A 19,863-nucleotide genomic window follows, 5' to 3' on the forward strand; every position below is an offset into this window, starting at 1 on the left:
CTTTGAAAAAAAAAAAAAAAAAAGACCCAACCTGTAGGATCAGGTGCTGATAGCTGGCGATGGATGGGACACACTCTTCTAGCATCACCAGATACGCCGTTCTGGAACCGGCAAAGGGAGAAGGAAGAGAGGCAGACCACCAAACACCTGGACCACCAAACACCTGGACCACCAAACACCTGGACCACCAAACACCTGGATGCAGATGAGTAGAGATCTGGCCACGCATGGCAGCGGTGGCCGAACGGTTTGCGGAGCGGTCTTGATATCGTGAAGGTCGCTATAGTTCGTATCCCCGGACAGGCGCGTTAAAAATTACCACAGCTGAAGTGCCCTTTTGGACAAGGCATTGAACCGACCCCTACCATGAAATGTTCTATGAGCAGGGCCTGGCTGTAAACAAGTTCTTGAGCTTAGTCCAGTTACCCTGGGTAAACATGGTACCTTTCCTTTCCTTAGTCCAGTTACCCTGGGTAAACATAGTACCTTTCCTTTCCTTAGTCCAGTTACCCTGGGTAAACATAGTACCTTTCCTTTCCTTAGTCCAGTTACCCTGGGTAAACATAGTACCTTTCCTTTCCTTAGTCCAGTTACCCTGGGTAAACATGGTACCTTTCCTTTCCTTAGTCCAGTTACCCTGGGTAAACATAGTACCTTTCCTTTCTTTAGTCCAGTTACCCTGGGTAAACATGGTACCTTTCCTTTCCTTAGTCCAGTTACCCTGGGTAAACATAGTACCTTTCCTTTCCTTAGTCCAGTTACCCTGGGTAAACATAGTACCTTTCCTTTCTTTAGTCCAGTTACCCTGGGTAAACATAGTACCTTTCCTTTCCTTAGTCCAGTTACCCTGCAGGGTAAACATAGTACATTTCCTTACCTTAGTCCAGTTACCCTGGGTAAACATAGTACCTTTCCTTTCCTTAGTCCAGTTACCCTGGGTAAACATAGTACCTTTCCTTTCCTTAGTCCAGTTACCCTGGGTAAACATAGTACCTTTCCTTTCCTTAGTCCAGTTACCCTGGGTAAACATAGTACCTTTCCTTTCCTTAGTCCAGTTACCCTGGGTAAACATAGTACCTTTCCTTACCTTACAAGGGAGAGAGGCAGACCACAAAACACCTGGCGCCGTCACCTGGATGCAGATGTGAAGAGATCTGGCCACACATGGAAGATGGACTGGGATGTCTGGAGAGCTCTTGTTCGTGGCCTATAACCCAAAGTTGGGCTATAGGCGTTAAGTACAGTATGACCTCACTGTATTGCATCACTGCTATTATTTTAAAGTTTTATGCCTTGCTTTTCTTTTATTTCTTTCTCCATTGCTCTGTAAAGCACTTTGAGCTGCATTTCATGTCATGAAAGGTGCTATACAAATAAAAGTTGTATTATTAATGAATGACTTAATCAATAATTGCCATCCCTAGTTGAAATAGATTATTTATTATAAGTATATGAACAAAAATATGCTATGATTAAGTATACTCTTTTCACGTAGTCTTTTATTTGACATTTATCCACATGGACAACATATCGGTCACAGTGTGACCGTCAAAATAGTAACTCTAAGGTGTCATCCATTTTAGAACGACTGAAAAACACAATGTAAAAATATATATATTTCTTCTCATAGTGTCAACTCACTAACCTGACGCTGCCAGATCCAAAAAGCTTGCTACACAAATTTGTTTAACAGCTTATTGGGATCTGGGATCGCGGAAGCAAATTCGATGACGGGGCTGTTCCTTTTTTTCAAGATACATGGTAGATGATTGGATGGGAGCGTCTGTCTATCACCGTGTGGGCGTGCAAACACAACCAATCATAATATTGACGTGTCTATATAGCTTCACATCCGGTTTCGCACATATCCCGCCCTTAGCTCACGCTGATTGGTTCGGTACGGGTCGGATCTGTGTTAGCTCAACCCCCTCAGAGATCCCAGATCCAAATAAGCTGTGAAACAAATTTGTGTAGCAAGCTTTTTGGATCTGGCAGCGTCAGGTTATCAACTCACAGCCTCTCAATGGGGAAACATACCTCATTCATGTTCAACTCACAGCCTCTCAATGGGGAAAAATACCTCATTCATGTTGACAAAACAAATATATATATATATATATATTCCTCCCGCACACTTTAAAGAACGGTGTCAGTGTAAAAGTTGACCCGTACAAAAAATTCCGCGACTCCACAAATGGGTTCTTCTAACCCACTGTTGGGGGACGATGCTAACGTGCTAACTACAGCATGTCTCTGGGGCTAACGTGCTAACTACAGCATGTCTCTGGGGCTAACGTGCTAACTACAGCATGTCTCTGGGGCTAACGTGCTAACTACAGCATGTCTCTGGGGCTAACATGCTAACGTGCTAACTACAGCATGTCTCTGGGGCTGCTGCTGTCTGTGTGGGGACCATGGCTAACGTGCTAACTACAGCATGTCTCTGGTGCTGTTGCTGTCTGTGTGGGTACCGTAGCTAACGTGCTAACTACAGCATGTCTCTGGGGGTAACGGGCTAACGTGCTAACTACAGCATGTCCCTGGGGCTAACGTGCTAACGTGCTAACTACAGCATGTCTCTGGGGCTGCTGCCGCCGTGCAGCATGTCGTCGTAGACCAGCCTGTAGACGCGCAGCACGTGGCGGGCCGCGGGCCGCGCGGCGGGGTCCGTCCGCCGGCACTCCGCGTGGACCTGGAACAGGTGGAAGAGCGCCAGGTCGCCGCCGCCCACGCCGCCCAGCAGGTGGCGCGTCACCGCCGGGATCTTCCACACGTCCGTCTTCTCGTCGTAGCCCGGCATCAGCTCGTCCGCGAAGGCCACGCCCCCCTCCTCCCCCTCCTCCTCGCCGCCAAACGGCCACAGCTGCTCGGGCGCCACGAAGTCCCCGCTGAGCTCGCGGCGGCCACATTTAGCCAGGAGGCCGCGCGACGCGTCCACCTCGGGGAGCGCGTCCAGGTCGTTCACCTGGCGGTTATCAATCAATCAATCAATCAATGCTTTGTTTCAGACGCAGAAGGAGATCCATATCACAGAAGAATAGAATAAATTATAAAACCCGTTCTGACCTGAGATCAGATTCTAAAGATGTCTTTCAACATCCTGACAGTTTTCTTGAAAAAGCTATGTTTCTATAGCAGATCTACAAGCTCGTAGCTACGAGCTTGTAGATCTGCAATAGAAACATAGCTTTTTCAAATAGCTAAAGCATAACGTAACGCTAACACCAAAAGGGGTTCCCGCCCCAAAATGGGTTTTAAACAACACCCTGAAAGTGAGACGGTGCATAATAGAGCAATGCAATACTTCCTGAGGGGATAGCAGACAAGGAAAAGACATTTTTGGTTAAAGATCACCCAGTGTGCCTATTCTATTGAACAGTACTGATACCTACCACCAGGTGGAAGTCGCTGGTGAGCAGGAACTGGGACAGGGTCTTCTCCAGGGTGTTGGAGTCACACATGACCCGTGGACCCGCCGGGCTGTCGTGGAGGAAGCTGATTATAGACACATAGTCCACGGCCAGACGCAGACGCACCTGGAACAACAACAATAATAATAATAACAATGTTATTATTAATAATAATAATAATAATAACAACAACGACAGCATTCTATTTTGAAAAAACCTAATGTTTCTATGTTAGGCCTCTTTAAGGCGCGATTCATACTCCTATTTTAGAGCCGAATAAAAGTCGGTTCTGCTCCGTAGATTTAGAGTTCTGATCAGAGACATGGAGAGCTCCGTAGATTTAGAGTTCTGATCAGAGACATGGAGAGCTCCATAGATTTAGAGTTCTGATCAGAGACATGGAGAGCTCCATAGATTTAGAGTTCTGATCAGAGACATGGAGAGCTCCATAGATTTAGAGTTCTGATCAGAGACATGGAGAGCTCCATAGATTTAGAGTTCTGATCAGAGACATGGAGAGCTCCGTAGATTTAGAGTTCTGATCAGAGACATGGAGAGCTCCATAGATTTAGAGTTCTGATCAGAGACATGGAGAGATCCGTAGATTTAGAGTTCTGATCAGAGACATGGAGAGCTCCATAGATTTAGAGTTCTGATCAGAGACATGGAGAGCTCCATAGATATAGAGTTCTGATCAGAGACATGGAGAGCTCCATAGATTTAGAGTTCTGATCAGAGACATGGAGAGCTCCGTAGATTTAGAGTTCTGATCAGAGACATGGAGAGCTCCATAGATTTAGAGTTCTGATCAGAGACATGGAGAGCTCCATAGATTTAGAGTTCTGATCAGAGACATGGAGAGCTCCATAGATTTAGAGTTCTGATCAGAGACATGGAGAGCTCCGTAGATTTAGAGTTCTGATCAGAGACATGGAGAGCTCCGTAGATTTAGAGTTCTGATCAGAGACATGGAGAGCTCCATAGATTTAGAGTTCTGATCAGAGACATGGAGAGCTCCGTAGATTTAGAGTTCTGATCAGAGACATGGAGAGCTCCGTAGATTTAGAGTTCTGATCAGAGACATGGAGAGCTCCGTAGATTTAGAGTTCTGATCAGAGACATGGAGAGCTCCGTAGATTTAGAGTTCTGATCAGAGACATGGAGAGCTCCGTAGATTTAGAGTTCTGATCAGAGACATGGAGAGCTCCGTAGATTTAGAGTTCTGATCAGAGACATGGAGAGCTCCGTAGATTTAGAGTTCTGATCAGAGACATGGAGAGCTCCGTAGATTTAGAGTTCTGATCAGAGACATGGAGAGCTCCGTAGATTTAGAGTTCTGATCAGAGACATGGAGAGCTCCGTAGATTTAGAGTTCTGATCAGAGACATGGAGAGCTCCATAGATTTAGAGTTCTGATCAGAGACATGGAGAGCTCCGTAGATTTAGAGTTCTGATCAGAGACATGGAGAGCTCCGTAGATTTAGAGTTCTGATCAGAGACATGGAGAGCTCCGTAGATTTAGAGTTCTGATCAGAGACATGGAGAGCTCCATAGATTTAGAGTTCTGATCAGAGACATGGAGAGCTCCGTAGATTTAGAGTTCTGATCAGAGACATGGAGAGCTCCGTAGATTTAGAGTTCTGATCAGAGACATGGAGAGCTCTGTAGATTTAGAGTTCTGATCAGAGACATGGAGAGCTCCGTAGATTTAGAGTTCTGATCAGAGACATGGAGAGCTCCGTAGATTTAGAGTTCTGATCAGAGACATGGAGAGCTCCGTAGATTTAGAGTTCTGATCAGAGACATGGAGAGCTCCGTAGATTTAGAGTTCTGATCAGAGACATGGAGAGCTCCGTAGATTTAGAGTTCTGATCAGAGACATGGAGAGCTCCGTAGATTTAGAGTTCTGATCAGAGACATGGAGAGCTCCGTAGATTTAGAGTTCTGATCAGAGACATGGAGAGCTCCGTAGATTTAGAGTTCTGATCAGAGACATGGAGAGCTCCGTAGATTTAGAGTTCTGATCAGAGACATGGAGAGCTCCGTAGATTTAGAGTTCTGATCAGAGACATGGAGAGCTCCGTAGATTTAGAGTTCTGATCAGAGACATGGAGAGCTCCGTAGATTTAGAGACACTTTAGTCCGGCCGTAAACGACAGTGATACATGTCTAGGAGTGCTGAAGAAGGAAATAACGTGTATACACGTCCTTAGCATGATTTTATTAACCCTATACCTGCCAGGTGTCACACAGTGTCGTTTTAACCCTATACCTGCCAGGTGTCACACAGTGTCGTTTTAACCCTATACCTGCCAGGTGTCACACAGTGTCGTTTTAACCCTATACCTGCCAGGTGTCACACAGTGTCGTTTTAACCCTATACCTGCCAGGTGTCACACAGTGTCGTTTTAACCCTATACCTGCCAGGTGTCACACAGTGTCGTTTTAACCCTATACCTGCCAGGTGTCACACAGTGTCGTTTTAACCCTATACCTGCCAGGTGTCACACAGTGTCGTTTTCATCCACTAAAACTAAGGCGACAAATGTTCCGTCGACTAACCTTTTTTCACTGACGGAAAACTAAATGGAAACCAAATTAAAACTAAGCTATGACGACTAAAACTGAGACTAAATTTACTGACATTTCCTCAACAAATAAAAATAGTCCCTTCCCTAAAGTGTTAGGAAGGGACTATAGTGGACAAGAGATCCAGTCATAAGTCATTTTACACTTGGTTGCATGCTGAAAATAGTCGCGTTGTGAGCTTGTAGATCTGCTATTTTCAGCAAATCTAAAAACAGCCATTACGACGGCATCAAGGCCCGCCAAAATAAATTTCAGTCAACTAAATCGCCTGCAGATTTAGTCGACTAAAATCTTATGACATGTAGTCGACTAAAACTAGACTAAACATTCCAGGTGACGATAACTATTCAAGAGACTACAGAGCGTGGCAGTCCCTCCCCCTTTCAGAACGACGAGCGGCCCAGGAAATGAATCCCAATGCATTTTTCCCCCCTAGGCATTTCTTAAAGTATTTATTTAAAGACGGTTCTACGCCGCGGACAAAGCCAACTCGGATCGTGACAAATCAAGACAATGAACACAATGTTTTGGGGGCCGATCAAATAATTTATAAGAAGAAAAACAAAACAAATAGTGTTGTGTCTCCTGCCTTTATTTTCTTAGTTCTAATGATTTGATCGGCCCCAAAACCGTCATGTCATGATTTGGTCACGATCCGAGTTGGCTTTGTCCGCGGCGTAACCGTCTTTAAATAAATACTTTAAGAAATGCCTATGGGGGAAAAATGCATTGCGATTCATTTCCTGGGCCACTCGTCGTTCTGAAAGGGGGAGGGACTGTGACGCTCTATAGCGGACTCACGGCCAAGCTACACCAGGCTTTTCTCGTGCGTTTACTCTAAACGCGCGGACCGTGCGTGTGTAAGCCAAATGCCCTGCAGGCTACATCGATCTGTCAGACGCGCGGCAGGTTTGTGCGGGACCTTCCGGGAGGATATATATAGATGCGCGCGCATGGGGGCATTATACGCACGTAAAGAAATTAGAACTGATCCTATTTTTAGAGAACGCGTAGGATGGCCCGCGGTATCCGTGCGTCTGGTGTAGCTGGTATGATTGACATATATTGGTCCTATCCAAACGCACTGTACGCGCGCAGTAAACGCATATTACGGACGCGCGCAAAATTGCCTGGTGTAGCTTGGCCGTAAGACTAAAATATAGAAACGTGCTGCCAAAAAACAACAACACAGGTGTCACGGCACGGCGGCGCCCCCTACCTGCCAGGTGTCGTGGCGCCGGTGTCTCTCCTGAGCCAGCACCGAGTCCAGGTTGAGCAGCGAGCCCAGCGGGTGGTACTCGGTGACCAGGCTGTGGTTCTGCGGACACAGGCCCACCAGCGCCACCACCAGGGGGCCCTGGAGAGCCCGCAGCATGGCCGCGCCGTGGAGGAAGTCCTCCGCGTACTCTGGAGATGACAGGGTGGACAGCGCCACCTTGTGGCCCCTCCACTCCGACAGAAACACCTGGGAGGAGAGCAGTGTTGTTTTTGGCATCACTACATGTTGTCTCAGTAAGACAGCTCTCCCCCTATCCACAAGGAGGAGCAGTGCACCAAATAATTATGGGAATTGTAGTCCAGGAAGGAAGTGAGACCAGTGTCCATGACATCAGAGACACTGGGCTCACTGCTACAATCTAAAATATCTAAAAACCACATATTACACACATAAAGACCCCCAGGAAAGTGTTCTAAAGCTTCTAAACGTCATTAACATGTATTTTTTTGCAAAAAGGGTGAAGTGTCCCTTTAAAGCTACCTGATTTATGGCAAAACTTAGGTTTAGGTTTAGGTTTATTTATTTATGTAGTACAAAAAATAGACAATAACATATCAAAGAAACAAAAATACAATGCAAGGAAGGGAAGGGAAGAAGCCAGCTGGCTTATTTGGAATCCTTTCCTGAAGGAAGAGGTCATTGGTTTAAAAGATTAAAAGTTCATAAAGAACAGTACAGTCTACAAGTTGGCAAAGGGGGGCAGCTGTGCAGTAAATAAATAAAAACACAGACTGCACAAAAAACAGAAATAAACAATACAACAACAAACACACAAAAGAAAATATAACGCATCAAGGTAAAACATGTAATCTACAGAGAGGAAGAAATAAGATATTTCTTTAGATGTTTTTTGAATATTGGCCTAAGGATAATGAGGATTTAAGTGAAGCATCTATAGGGAGTTCCATAGATGAGGGGCCTCTAAATGTGATGAAAGATTGATGTTTGGACGTGTGACAATAGGGTAATTCAAAATGATCTCTTTGCCTTGTGGGCCTGGGGTAGGAGTGAATGTCAGAAGTAACACGGAAGAAATTGTGAAAAGAAGATGGAAGGTCTTGTATGCCTTTTTTTAAGCATAAATAAACGGGTCTGAAAAACGTTTACTTTGTCAATGGGTAATAGTGAGTATTTAGCGGGGCAGACGGCTCATACCGATCTGAATGTGAAATCATTCTCAGAAACCTTTTTTTAATGATTTTGAATGATCAGTAATTTAGTAATTTAACTTAACTTAAATAATAATCACTATTATGGGTCCATATCAACATTTATTCCGCTCTTTTGAATGCATTCATTGCATTTACACGGACTATTTCGTGGTATATTTTCTGCCTATTCGGAACCGAAAGCGAATAAGCCGAAAATGTTATTGTTATTGTTATAACATATTGTTATTTTTATTTAGCCGAATATTTTCCTGCGGCGGCCGAAACATTGCGGTGCATCGCTAATTATTTGTACCTAAACTGCCTCCCCCTGGCCAGCCGGGGCGCCTGATGGAGGGGAAAGGAACTGGTTGGAATAACGTGTTCCTTCCACACGCTACGTCCAACCAGGGAAACTCCCCCCTGTCAGGTGTAAAGGAGCAACTTGGACACTCAGGCATGAAGGAAGCATGAGTTCAAGTCCGTTGCTCTCCCCTTGTCCCCCATATATGGGGACTAGGTTGGTCTCCCCTTGTCCCCCATATATGGGGACTAGGTTGGTCTCCCCTTGTCCCCCATATATGGGGACTAGGTTGGTCTCCCCTTGTCCCCCGTATATGGGGACTAGGTTGGTCTCCCCTTGTCCCCCATATATGGGGACTAGGTTGGTCTCCCCTTGTCCCCCATATATGGGGACTAGGTTGGTCTCCCCTTGTCCCCCATATATGGGGACTAGGTTGGTCTCCCCTTGTCCCCCATATATGGGGACTAGGTTGGTCTCCCCTTGTCCCCCATATATGGGGACTAGGTTGCTCTCCCCTTGTCCCTCATATATGGGGACTAGGTTGGTCTCCACTTGTCCCCCATATATGGGGACTAGGTTGGTCTCCCCTTGTCCCCCGTATATGGGGACTAGGTTGGTCTCCCCTTGTCCCCCATATATGGGGACTAGGTTGGTCTCCCCTTGTCCCCCATATATGGGGACTAGGTTGGTCTCCCCTTGTCCCCCATATATGGGGACTAGGTTGCTCTCCCCTTGTCCCTCATATATGGGGACTAGGTTGGTCTCCACTTGTCCCCCATATATGGGGACTAGGTTGCTCTCCCCTTGTCCCCCGTATATGGGGACTAGGTTGGTCTCCCCTTGTCCCCCATATATGGGGACTAGGTTGGTCTCCCCTTGTCCCCCATATATGGGGACTAGGTTGCTCTCCCCTTGTCCCCCGTATATGGGGACTAGGTTGGTCTCCCCTTGTCCCCCATATATGGGGACTAGGTTGCTCTCCCCTTGTCCCCCGTATATGGGGACTAGGTTGGTCTCCCCTTGTCCCCCATATATGGGGACTAGGTTGCTCTCCCCTTGTCCCCCGTATATGGGGACTAGGTTGGTCTCCCCTTGTCCCCCATATATGGGGACTAGGTTGGCGGAGGGTGTGTAGAGCCCAGGATCACATTAGATGATTGACACAGGGGTGAAAAATGGGTTACAAAATCGTGGGATAAAAATGTAATAAAATAATAATAATTATTATTATTATTTGTACCTGCTTCACGGCTCCCTCGCCGATCAGCCTCAGCTTGCGCACGTCGGCGGCGATGTGCGCACACTGCAGCCAGGGGGAGCAGTTCTTCATGGCGGCCATTTTGAAGTGGCCCGCGGGACAGGCGTTGGCGGCGGCGGCGGGGTCGTGGTGGTCGTGGTGGTCGTGCGGGGAGACGGCGTAGCGCTGCGTCTGCTCGCTCTGGTACAGCGAGTCCAGGTAGACGTAGAGCAGCACGTTGGCCGACAGCAGAGCGGCGAGACACACGCACACCACGGGGACGCTGCGGGTCGCTACGCCGCTCCGTCTGCCCTCGCCCATGATGCTCTCCCACTGGGGCTCGGTGTCTCTCTCTCTCTCTCTCTGTGAGAAACACTAAACACTAGGAAAGCAGTAATTCGAGCTCTAGTGTTATCATCACATCTTGAGTATTGTCCATAGACTGTAAAAAAAATATGGACAAAGCGTTCCGCGGGTCTAACATGAACGAACGTAAAATGAAGCCTGTCAGTCCTTGACAGTGTGAATCGCCATTTTCTAGATCCGTTTGGGCCCAGCTGGCCCATTTCAGATTCAGATTCAGATACCTTTATTTGCCATTTGTGTATACACACATAGGAATTTGTTTTGAAATAACATGAGTGCATTCAATTCATGGCCAATGGCCCAGCTGGCCCATTGGCTGGCCCAGACAACGAGGCGGGACTTCCCCCCCCTTCTTCTCCGTTGGTTTTTATTTTGACTCGAGTGGGTGGGGGATCCCGTTCATAGACTGTAACGGTGGCCACGCCCCTCAGAACATGCGCGACTTTATGGTCATAATTTTTATAAATGGGACCATAATTTTCCAAAAAGAATATTATGACATGAGAAATGAGACTTTAAACAGAACTAGTGACTGGAAGCAGCAAGTATTCATGACCATGTTTATTAAGGTAATACAGTCTAGGTGAAGTTGGGCCCAAATACATTACTCTATGGGGCTATGGGGTTTTCTGGGCCCAATGACAGACAGCGCCACAACAGGCCATTATATGAACTTTCATTTCCTTAGTAGTGGCTTCACAAAATATCTGTCTGACTGCCCCCCTGGTTAAATATCTGTCTGACTGCCCCCCTGGTATTGCCCAGTCATTTGGTCAATCGGCTACACAAACAGACATACATAAATTACAAATAGCTCAAAACAAAGCTGCCAGATTAGCTCCCCGCTGCTCCAACAGGACACACATTGCAGAAATGCACAGAAATCTATCATGGCTAAAGGTCATTACACACTGGCGAATTAGCGACGCGATGCGAATAAGCGATCTGAAAATGCTGCAGTTCGCCTGCGAATCTCTGCAAAATACGACACCAGAGCGAACAAATAAAGAGCGAAAACGGTCGCATTTTCGCCACTGATGTGGAAGCTTGCATGGACTTCAATTGTTTTGTTTTTTTTAAATGCGAATTATTCGCACGAATATATCGCGTCGCCAATTCGCCAGTGTGTAATGACCTTTACTGTTGAGAATAGATTACATTCACGTATTCTTACGTTTTTTCAGAAATGTATTAATGGACAAAAAACACCACAGTATTTCTTTGAACAGGTAGCACATGTAAGATATACGAACATAACCATATGACTAGACAAGCCAGTTTGGGTGTTTTGGTGGCACTTAAACCAAGAACAAATATTCTTAAATCTTCTATTATCTATAGAGCAGTAATAGGTTGGAATGCACTACCAAAGTGTATAACCAATACTAATACAAAATTCATCTTTAAAATCAAGTTAAAAGAACACCTTTAATATGTAAACCATACTGCAGTAAGCCTGGGAAAATAATAATTCAAACTAGAATTTCGCCCCCCTTCGGGGGGCTCAATCCTAGTGTCGTTGCAGCGCAATATGGGAAGAAGGAAATTGCGGGAGTTGACAGACTCAGAACCGAATAGTTCTGATGATCCTCATGGGGGCTACCCGCAGCCCCGCCTCCCCGCAGGCCCCCCCCCACAGCGGTGGGAAAAAATAAGTTGATGTTTTCACTGGTACTTTGGGTAGGCTACAGCAGTGATACTCAACCTCAGGCCCGCGGGCCACATCAGGCCCGCGGGACCATTATGACTGGCCCACCAATGAAAGTCTAAAAAAAAAGAAGAAAAAAAAAATCTGGAAAATGAAATAAAAATAAATAAATCTGAATGAAGTTATCTTTAATTACATTATTATAAGTAATACTATTAGAGTTGTACTATTACTCGAACGAAAATAAAAGCTTGGGGCGGGGGGGGGGGGGGAGATGCAATGCAAATGAAAGACATATACTGTGTATCCCTATTCCCTGACATAATTTTATAGCTAAACGGACAGAATTCTATTTTATTTGAATGATGAAACCCAGCTGCCATTAATAGTTCTTCACTTATAGCTATCTATTTTCAGGTAGATTGTTTTATTTTACTCAGTCAGCCATATCACTACTACATTTTTTTCATGAAAAAGGTCATAGCTGGGTAATCTATTTTCAGGCAAATTGTGTTTATTGTATTTTATTTTACTCAGCCATAACAATTTATTTTCTGTTAACCAACTTGCTGGCTGGCAGGCAGGCAGACAGCTACTCATAGACAGGCAGACAGACAGCTACTCATGGATAATTGGACAGGCAGGCAGTCAGACAGCTACTCATAGACAGGCAGACAGACAGCTACTCATGGAGAATTGGACAGGCAGGCAGACAGCTACTCATAGACAGGCAGACAGACAGCTACTCATGGAGAATTGGACAGGCAGGCAGGCAGACAGACAGCTACTCATAGACAGGCAGACAGACAGCTACTCATGGAGAATTGGACAGGCAGGCAGGCAGACAGCTACTCATAGACAGGCAGACAGACAGCTACTCATGGACAATTGGACAGGCAGGAAGGCAGACAGCTACTCATAGACAGACAGACAGCTACTCATGGACAATTGGACAGGCAGGAAGGCAGACAGCTACTCATAGACAGACAGACAGCTACTCATGGACAATTGGACAGGCAGACAGCTACTCATAGACAGACAGACAGCTACTCATGGACAATTGGACAGGCAGGAAGGCAGACAGCTACTCATAGACAGGCAGACAGACAGCTACTCATGGACAATTAGGCAGGCAGGCAGGCAGACAGCTACTCATAGACAGGCAGACAGACAGCTACTCATGGACAATTAGGCAGGCAGGCAGACAGCTACTCAGACAGGCAGACAGACAGCTACTCATGGACAATTGGACAGGCAGGCAGGCAGACAGCTACTCATAGACAGGCAGGCAGACAGCTACTCATAGACAGGCAGACAGTAAGACAGCTACTCATTGACAGACAGACAAATAACTACTCATGGACAGACAGACAGGCAGGCAGGCAAAGAGCTACTCGTGTTATGTTATTATGTTATTATAACAGCTACTCATGTTATGTGCAATAATTTGTGCAGTTATGGAAACAGCTCTTTGTGTTTATGCAAGAAAATGTAACACATTTATTTATTTACATATTGTGTGCATGCACATTGTACTTTCCGCCGCGGATTTATTTCCCAAATGGTCTAAAATTGAGTTATTTAGCATACTTTTACCAATGAATTAGCCTATACACAGACAACGACTGATTAGCCTATTTTGGACGATATGGGTCTTTTCTCGAGTCACTCCGCTGAAAGTGTCAGTGTTGCTGCCTTACACACCCGCCGCCTATGGGCACTGTAGCCTACTGTAGGCATATAATACCTGGCTAGGTGAAAACAAAAGAAACCCGATTAGCATTTGAGTACTTTTAACACCTCTGAACAGCCGGCGGAATTCCAGAGCATGTGTAAATACGCTAGTATGCAGTCTGTGACAGAGTCACAGAGTGTCAATAATTCCCAGAAAATCTGTAATGTTAATATAAAATGTCCACGAAAATCCTCATGGGGGCTAAAAGGGGCTATTTAATTCTTCATATAGGCCCCACAGACTCGACGTCGTTGGACAGACTCCACTTCATGTTTCAGCTGTGTTTTTAAACTCAGTAGTACACAGCGCACACTCGCAATTGCAGTTGGAGGGCGACGCGACACACACCCCCCACACACACACACACACACACACACACACGATGTGATTTGGGAAAAGCACAGAAAGAACAAACGATGCACGGGCGTGCAAATGATTAAGCACGCACAGAAGCACGCACAGGCAAATGTTTGGAGAAGCTGAGAAGCACACGCATGCAACATGCTGTAATGACCTGTTTTGGTTTCTTTTGCGTGACTGGCTCGCAAACGTTTGGCGTGTGGCGTGTATTGAGAAAGTGCGGAGCGTTTTCGTCGTGGCATGATGTATTCCAGTCCAGTTGTTGGCGGTGGCAAGCATGAGTCTTGTTTGTTCACTTTGTTGTTCACGTTGTTGTTGTTTGTAGAGTGGGCGAGTCCGTTTAGTAGTACAGTGGGTCGGTCACACACAGCACAGAGGAGCAGTGAAAGGGGGAGGAGGCTCTGTGCTGGTGGAGAGTTTGGCAAACATGACGATTTTGACGTCACAGAAAGTTGTCCCATGGGATCGTGTGGTGATGTAAAACAATATTTATAGAGTAATTAAGACATTTCTTTCAATTAAATGTAGCCTATATGTATTCTGGGAGTGTGCCGAATTTATTTTGCATATAGAGATGTGTGGTAAAAGTGTGGTTCGGTCGGAGAAAGCTGTTGGATAAACGGCCACTGTGCTTATGTACCCCTGTCTATTAGGGTAGCAGGATTATTATTAGTATTGTTATTGTGATTATTACATGGATTATTGTTGTGATGTGAGCTTGTGGCTGACTCACTATCTAGAAAATAAAAACATGGCACTTCATTTAAAATAGGTTACAGACCCCTGTTATATGCGCTTGTTTTGGGATTCTTTTTAAAGACCTATTTACTTGTTTCTATGAGACATGGCAACGCCAACAGCGCAGCGAAAGGCATCCACGTCTTTCTCTTGTGAAATGCTGAGATTAGAAACGACCATAATTATTTCATTTCTCAACCTTAAAAAAAAAATAAAGACATCTCCATAATCCTTGGGAAGTGTGTGTAGCAAAAGTAGTCGGCATTGTCATGGTTGAAAGTATTCATGCAACACTGACGCTGTAAGCTGTGTGATGCTAACGCGCTAACACCGTTAGCATGGTCTGTGTTGGTCAAAGGAAAAAGGATAGATATGAAACTACTGGCCAAAGTGTCATACAAAACACAACACCTAAAATCGGAATGTGATGGTGACCTATTGAGCACAAACAGACAATCATGATTTGCTTGCTGGACCTATAATTAATTTATGTGCATTACATTTCCACCTCGCACATATAAATGAAAAGCAAGATGGATGCTAACGCGCTAACACCGTTAGCATGTTCTGTGTTGGTCGGAAAAAGGATAGATATGAAACTACTGGCCCAAATAAATGTCATAGAAAACACAACACCTAAAATCGGAATGTGATGGTGACCTATTGAGCACAAACAGACAATCATGATTTGCTTGCTGGACCTATAATTAATTTATGTGCATTACATTTCAACCTCGCACATATAAATCAAGCCACAGTGCAGTCAGAGAGTAGTTCACAGGTCACACACAGGAGCAGTGAAAGGGGGAGGGGCCTTGATGGCAGTGTAGAGTAGGCACGACATTGAGGGGTAGAAACCATCCCGGTCGCGTGGTTGATCTAACGCGTGTGTCACTGTGAAGGACTGGCCCCATTAAGTGAACGTAGTTGGCGTAGTAGACGCCAACATGACGATTCTGACGTAGGCTGTTGAGGTTGAGCAAGAATAGCGTGTTTCAGAAAATTAATATTTAAACAGTAAAGAAGACATTTTTGGCGAATGCAATGTAGTCTATGTCTTTTGTGGGAGTGTGCAGGTTTTATTTTGCATAGAGAGATGTGTGGTGGAAGTGTGGCTTGGTCGGAGATAGAGCACGAATGAACGGCCAGGTGCTCATGTACCCCTGTCTATTAGGGTAGCAGGATGTATACATTTTTTTAAGTGATTTTTGCTATGTTTTTCTTTGTTTTTTAATTTCTCCTATGTTTTTTTATTTTATTTTTTATTTTGAGTTAGTGTTTGTAAACAATTGTAAGTATTGCCTTTGTTAAATGTTAAATGTTTGTCTGTGTCGGACCCCCCAGGAAGACTAGCTTTTGTCAAGGCAAAAGCTAATAAACAATAAACAATAAACAATCAAGTGTAATGCTTTATGCTGTCGTCCACTCACAGTTAACAGTCTTTAGTTGTTGTGCTCGAAATGTACTGTAGTGTAATTCTGAAAACTGTTCACAAATACTTCAATCAATCAAAAAGCATTGACGAAATCGTCAGCATATTTATTTACTCTTGGTTTCAGTCGCCACAGCTTAGTTTTCATGTAGTTTCCACTTAGTTTTCGTCAGTGACAAAAGGTATAGTCGGCGAACATGCATGTTTCGTATTAGTTGACGAAATCAACACTGTTGTTGTACAACATAGACATACCTTGTGGTTCCGGACCGTTCACATGACGACAGAACGCTGCAGGTTCCACACAGCAAACACTAGACTACGTCTGAGACGATATTAAAAGCATTTACGTCAGATTAAAAACACAAAACATTCACGTGTGGAGATATAAACAAACTGGAAACCCCCGGAAACGGAAACGTCGTAAAGCACACACTGTTGTTCAACCAGGAACACTTCCGGTCGGGTCGAGCTCCATCACAATAAAAGTATGTGTATGTGTGTGTGTGTGTGTGTGTGTGTGTGTGTGTGTGTGTGTGTGTGTGTGTGTGTGTGTGTGTGTGTGTGTGTGTTCATTAGTTCATTTATTCATTCATGCGTTCATCAGTTAATTTATTCATTCATGCGTTCATCAGTTCATTTATTCATTCATGCGTTCATCAGTTCATTTATTCATTCATGTGTTCATTAGTATTTTTACTGTAATCTAAAAGTTCTTCGAAAAGAAAAGAAAAAGTCCAGAATTCAAAAATGTAATAAGTAAAAAGTAGTTGTAGGCTAGCAGCACTGTGCAGAATGTAGGGTTTCAATTCAACTCTTCAAATGTGTAAAGAATATTTTTGATATTTAATTTAATATTTAGCACACATAGCCTAATTCTCAACGTATTTCATGTAGATTGGACGCTCAAATTAAATTGACACTAATTATCCCCCCGGACCCCCCATTTGAAAATACATGACCCCCTCTGAGATAATTAAGGTTTTAAATACATGCCAGGGACCCCCTCTGAGAGGCTCTATATAGCAGTGATTCTCAACCCGTTTAATTTCAAGGCATTTCTGTCTCTGGGACCCCCAATTTATATTGTAAAGTCATTGTTAATTCTCTGAGAGTGTAGGCCTACAAATGAAACCAAATGGACCACAGACCCCATGGGACACATTAAGGGTCCATTTGGTTCCAAAGCAACACTTAGCTGGGGACCCCCTGGGACTCCCTCAAGGACCCCAGGGGGTCCCCGTACGGGGTGGACCCCGGCTGACATGTATGCATGTAGCAGGGGTTCTGATTAAAGGTCCAACGCTGCCCCCTGGTGGAGAAAGGAGGAACTTCATGTCTGTCCAGTCTTTGATACAGCAGCACTTGGGAACCGGGTCCAAGTGGTCCTTGTGGGAGTTCCAGGGGCCCCGGGGACCCCCAGGGGTCCTTGTGGGAGTTCCAGGGGCCCCGGGGACCCCCAGGGGTCCTTGTGGGAGTTCCAGGGGCTCCGAGCACATGGCAAACATAAGACAAAAAAATCACACCTGTGTGAAGTGAGGGGCGCTCTGATCATAAATGAATATACTTCCTCATGACTTAATTTGTCTACCTAATGTTATTATTATATTAACGAGAATAATATACATAGAATTATTTACATAGAATTATTTACATAGAATTATATACACAGAAGAGCCGATTTGCTCAGCCACATATGACGTAAATTCTCCTTTCATTGTCGATGGCATTTAGCCTGTTGTTTTCATAATGATGACGTTCTGCTTTCACTCCCTCCTGTAGGTGTTTGTAAAGGTGTCTCCTAAAGGTGTTTGTAAAGGTGTCTCCTCCCACCTAGGGTAGGTACCTTCACATGTTCTCCCCGTGTCCCCTAGGGTAGGTACCCTCACATGTTCTCCCCGTGTCCCCTAGGGTAGGTACCCTCACATGTTCTCCCCGTGTCCCCTAGGGTAGGTACCCTCACATGTTAACCCGTGTCCCCTAGGGTAGGTACCCTCACATGTTCTCCCCGTGTCCCCTAGGGTAGGTACCCTCACATGTTCTCCCCGTGTCCCCTAGGGTAGGTACCCTCACATGTTCTCCCCGTGTCCCCTAGGGTAGGTACCCTCACATGTTCTCCCCGTGTCCCCTAGGGTAGGTACCCTCACAAAAACATGCAGTAATCCTGGTCACTAAACTGCCTCCCCCTGGCCAGCCGGGGCGCCTGATGGAGGGGAATGGAACTGGTTGGAATAACGTGTTCCTTCCACGCGCTACGTCCAACCAGGGAAACTCCCCCCTGTCAGGTTGTAAAGGAGCAACTTGGACACTCAGGCATGAAGGGAGCATGAGTTAAGTCCGTTGCTCTCCCCAGGTTGGCGGAGGGTGTGTAGAGCCCAGGATCACAGTAGATGATTGGCACAGGGGTGAAAAATGGGTTACAAAATCGTGGGATAAAAAATATATATAAAAGAAACATTGGATTTCGTTTTTTTTATTTCATGATTTTTATTTTACTGGGATTTTTTTTTCTTTTTTTTAATGATTTGGAAAAAATAAATTAAAATTAAAACAAAACTAAAAATAAAGTGACCCATAAAAATGTGTCTGTGACCCACAAATGTGTCCCGACCCACAGTGTGGGAACCAGCGCATTAGATTAGACCAAAGTGGGTTCCCAAAGTGGGGTCCGGGGACCCCCAGTGGTCCTTGAGGGAGTTCCAGAGGGTCCGGGGAGGGTCCGGGGACCCCCAGGGGTCCTTGAGGGAGTTCCAGGGGGTCCCCGGCTAAATGATAGAGAGTATAAGAAGCAGATGGACCCTTATGGGTCTGTAACTCTGAGAGGGTACAAATGGAACCAAACAGACTTGATTTTACAATAATATAAATGGGGGTCCCAGAGATAGAAATGCCATTAAATTGGGGTCTGTAGCCTAATGGTTGTCAAACTGGGGGGTCCTTCTCTTATGGGGGTCCATAAATGGGGGTCCGCGGGGGTAATTAGTGTCAATTTGGGGGTCCTTGACATGGAACCACTAAGACACCACACAGATCTCCACATGCTAGAGGAATGACCCCAAGAATGACCCCCAAATACCCCCCAGAATGACACCAAAATGACCCCCAAATACCCCCCAGAATGACCCCCAAATGCCCCCCAGAATGACCCCCAAATGCCCCCCAGAATGACCCCCCAAATGAGTGTGCTTAACCCATTCAGGTCAGGAAAAACCCTTTTTTTTGTTTTAAGCATCATGTTACACTTTAGCTATTGAAGAATAGCAGATCTACAAGCTCGTAGCCTGGCACAGAGTGCCGTGCTACGAAGCTTGTAGATCTGCAAAATGTTTTAATCGTGAAAATGTAACGCAAATCTTTTGAATATAATATTCTGTCAGAGCGAACGTTTTTTTAACCCATTCTGACCTGGCACCCATTTTGGTGTTAGCATCATGTTATGCTTTACCTATTGAAAAATAGCAGATCTACAAGCTCGTATCGCGCCACCGAGTGGCGCGATACGAGCTTGTAGGTCTGCTATTTTTGAAAAATTCGAAGAACGACTGACATTTTTAGAATCTGATCTCAGGTCAGAATGGGTTCATCAGACCAGTGTGTGTCCAGTGGAAACCTTGTAT

At 45.2% G+C, this 19,863-nt stretch overlaps 1 protein-coding gene across 4 annotated transcripts; it reads right to left on the reverse strand.

Moving 5' to 3' along the window:
- Positions 1–1,225: 1,225 nt before the first annotated feature.
- pomk (protein O-mannose kinase) lies at positions 1,226–16,648 on the reverse strand. Of its 4 annotated transcripts, none has more exons than XR_013964424.1 (6): positions 16,502–16,648; positions 9,971–10,349; positions 7,219–7,464; positions 3,393–3,536; positions 2,081–2,965; positions 1,226–2,037 (listed from the first exon to the last, which is right to left on the reverse strand). XR_013964424.1 is itself a non-coding variant. In XM_080768990.1 (6 exons), the coding sequence occupies exons 2-5, from the start codon at positions 10,286–10,288 to the stop codon at positions 2,567–2,569; spliced, it is 1,107 nt and encodes a 368-aa protein (XP_080625116.1). In that variant the 5' UTR covers positions 10,289–10,349; positions 16,502–16,648; the 3' UTR covers positions 1,226–2,397; positions 2,552–2,566. The 4 variants fall into 4 exon arrangements, 3 of the variants coding, with proteins under 3 accessions (XP_080625116.1, XP_080625115.1, XP_080625114.1); XM_080768990.1 differs by having other exon boundaries at positions 1,226–2,397; positions 2,552–2,965; XM_080768989.1 differs by having other exon boundaries at positions 1,226–2,965; positions 9,971–10,342.
- Positions 16,649–19,863: the final 3,215 nt, after the last annotated feature.

This window comes from Protomyctophum bolini (assembly GCF_963924005.1).
Source record: "Protomyctophum bolini genome assembly, chromosome: 7".
NCBI classification, from domain to species: domain Eukaryota; kingdom Metazoa; phylum Chordata; class Actinopteri; order Myctophiformes; family Myctophidae; genus Protomyctophum; species Protomyctophum bolini.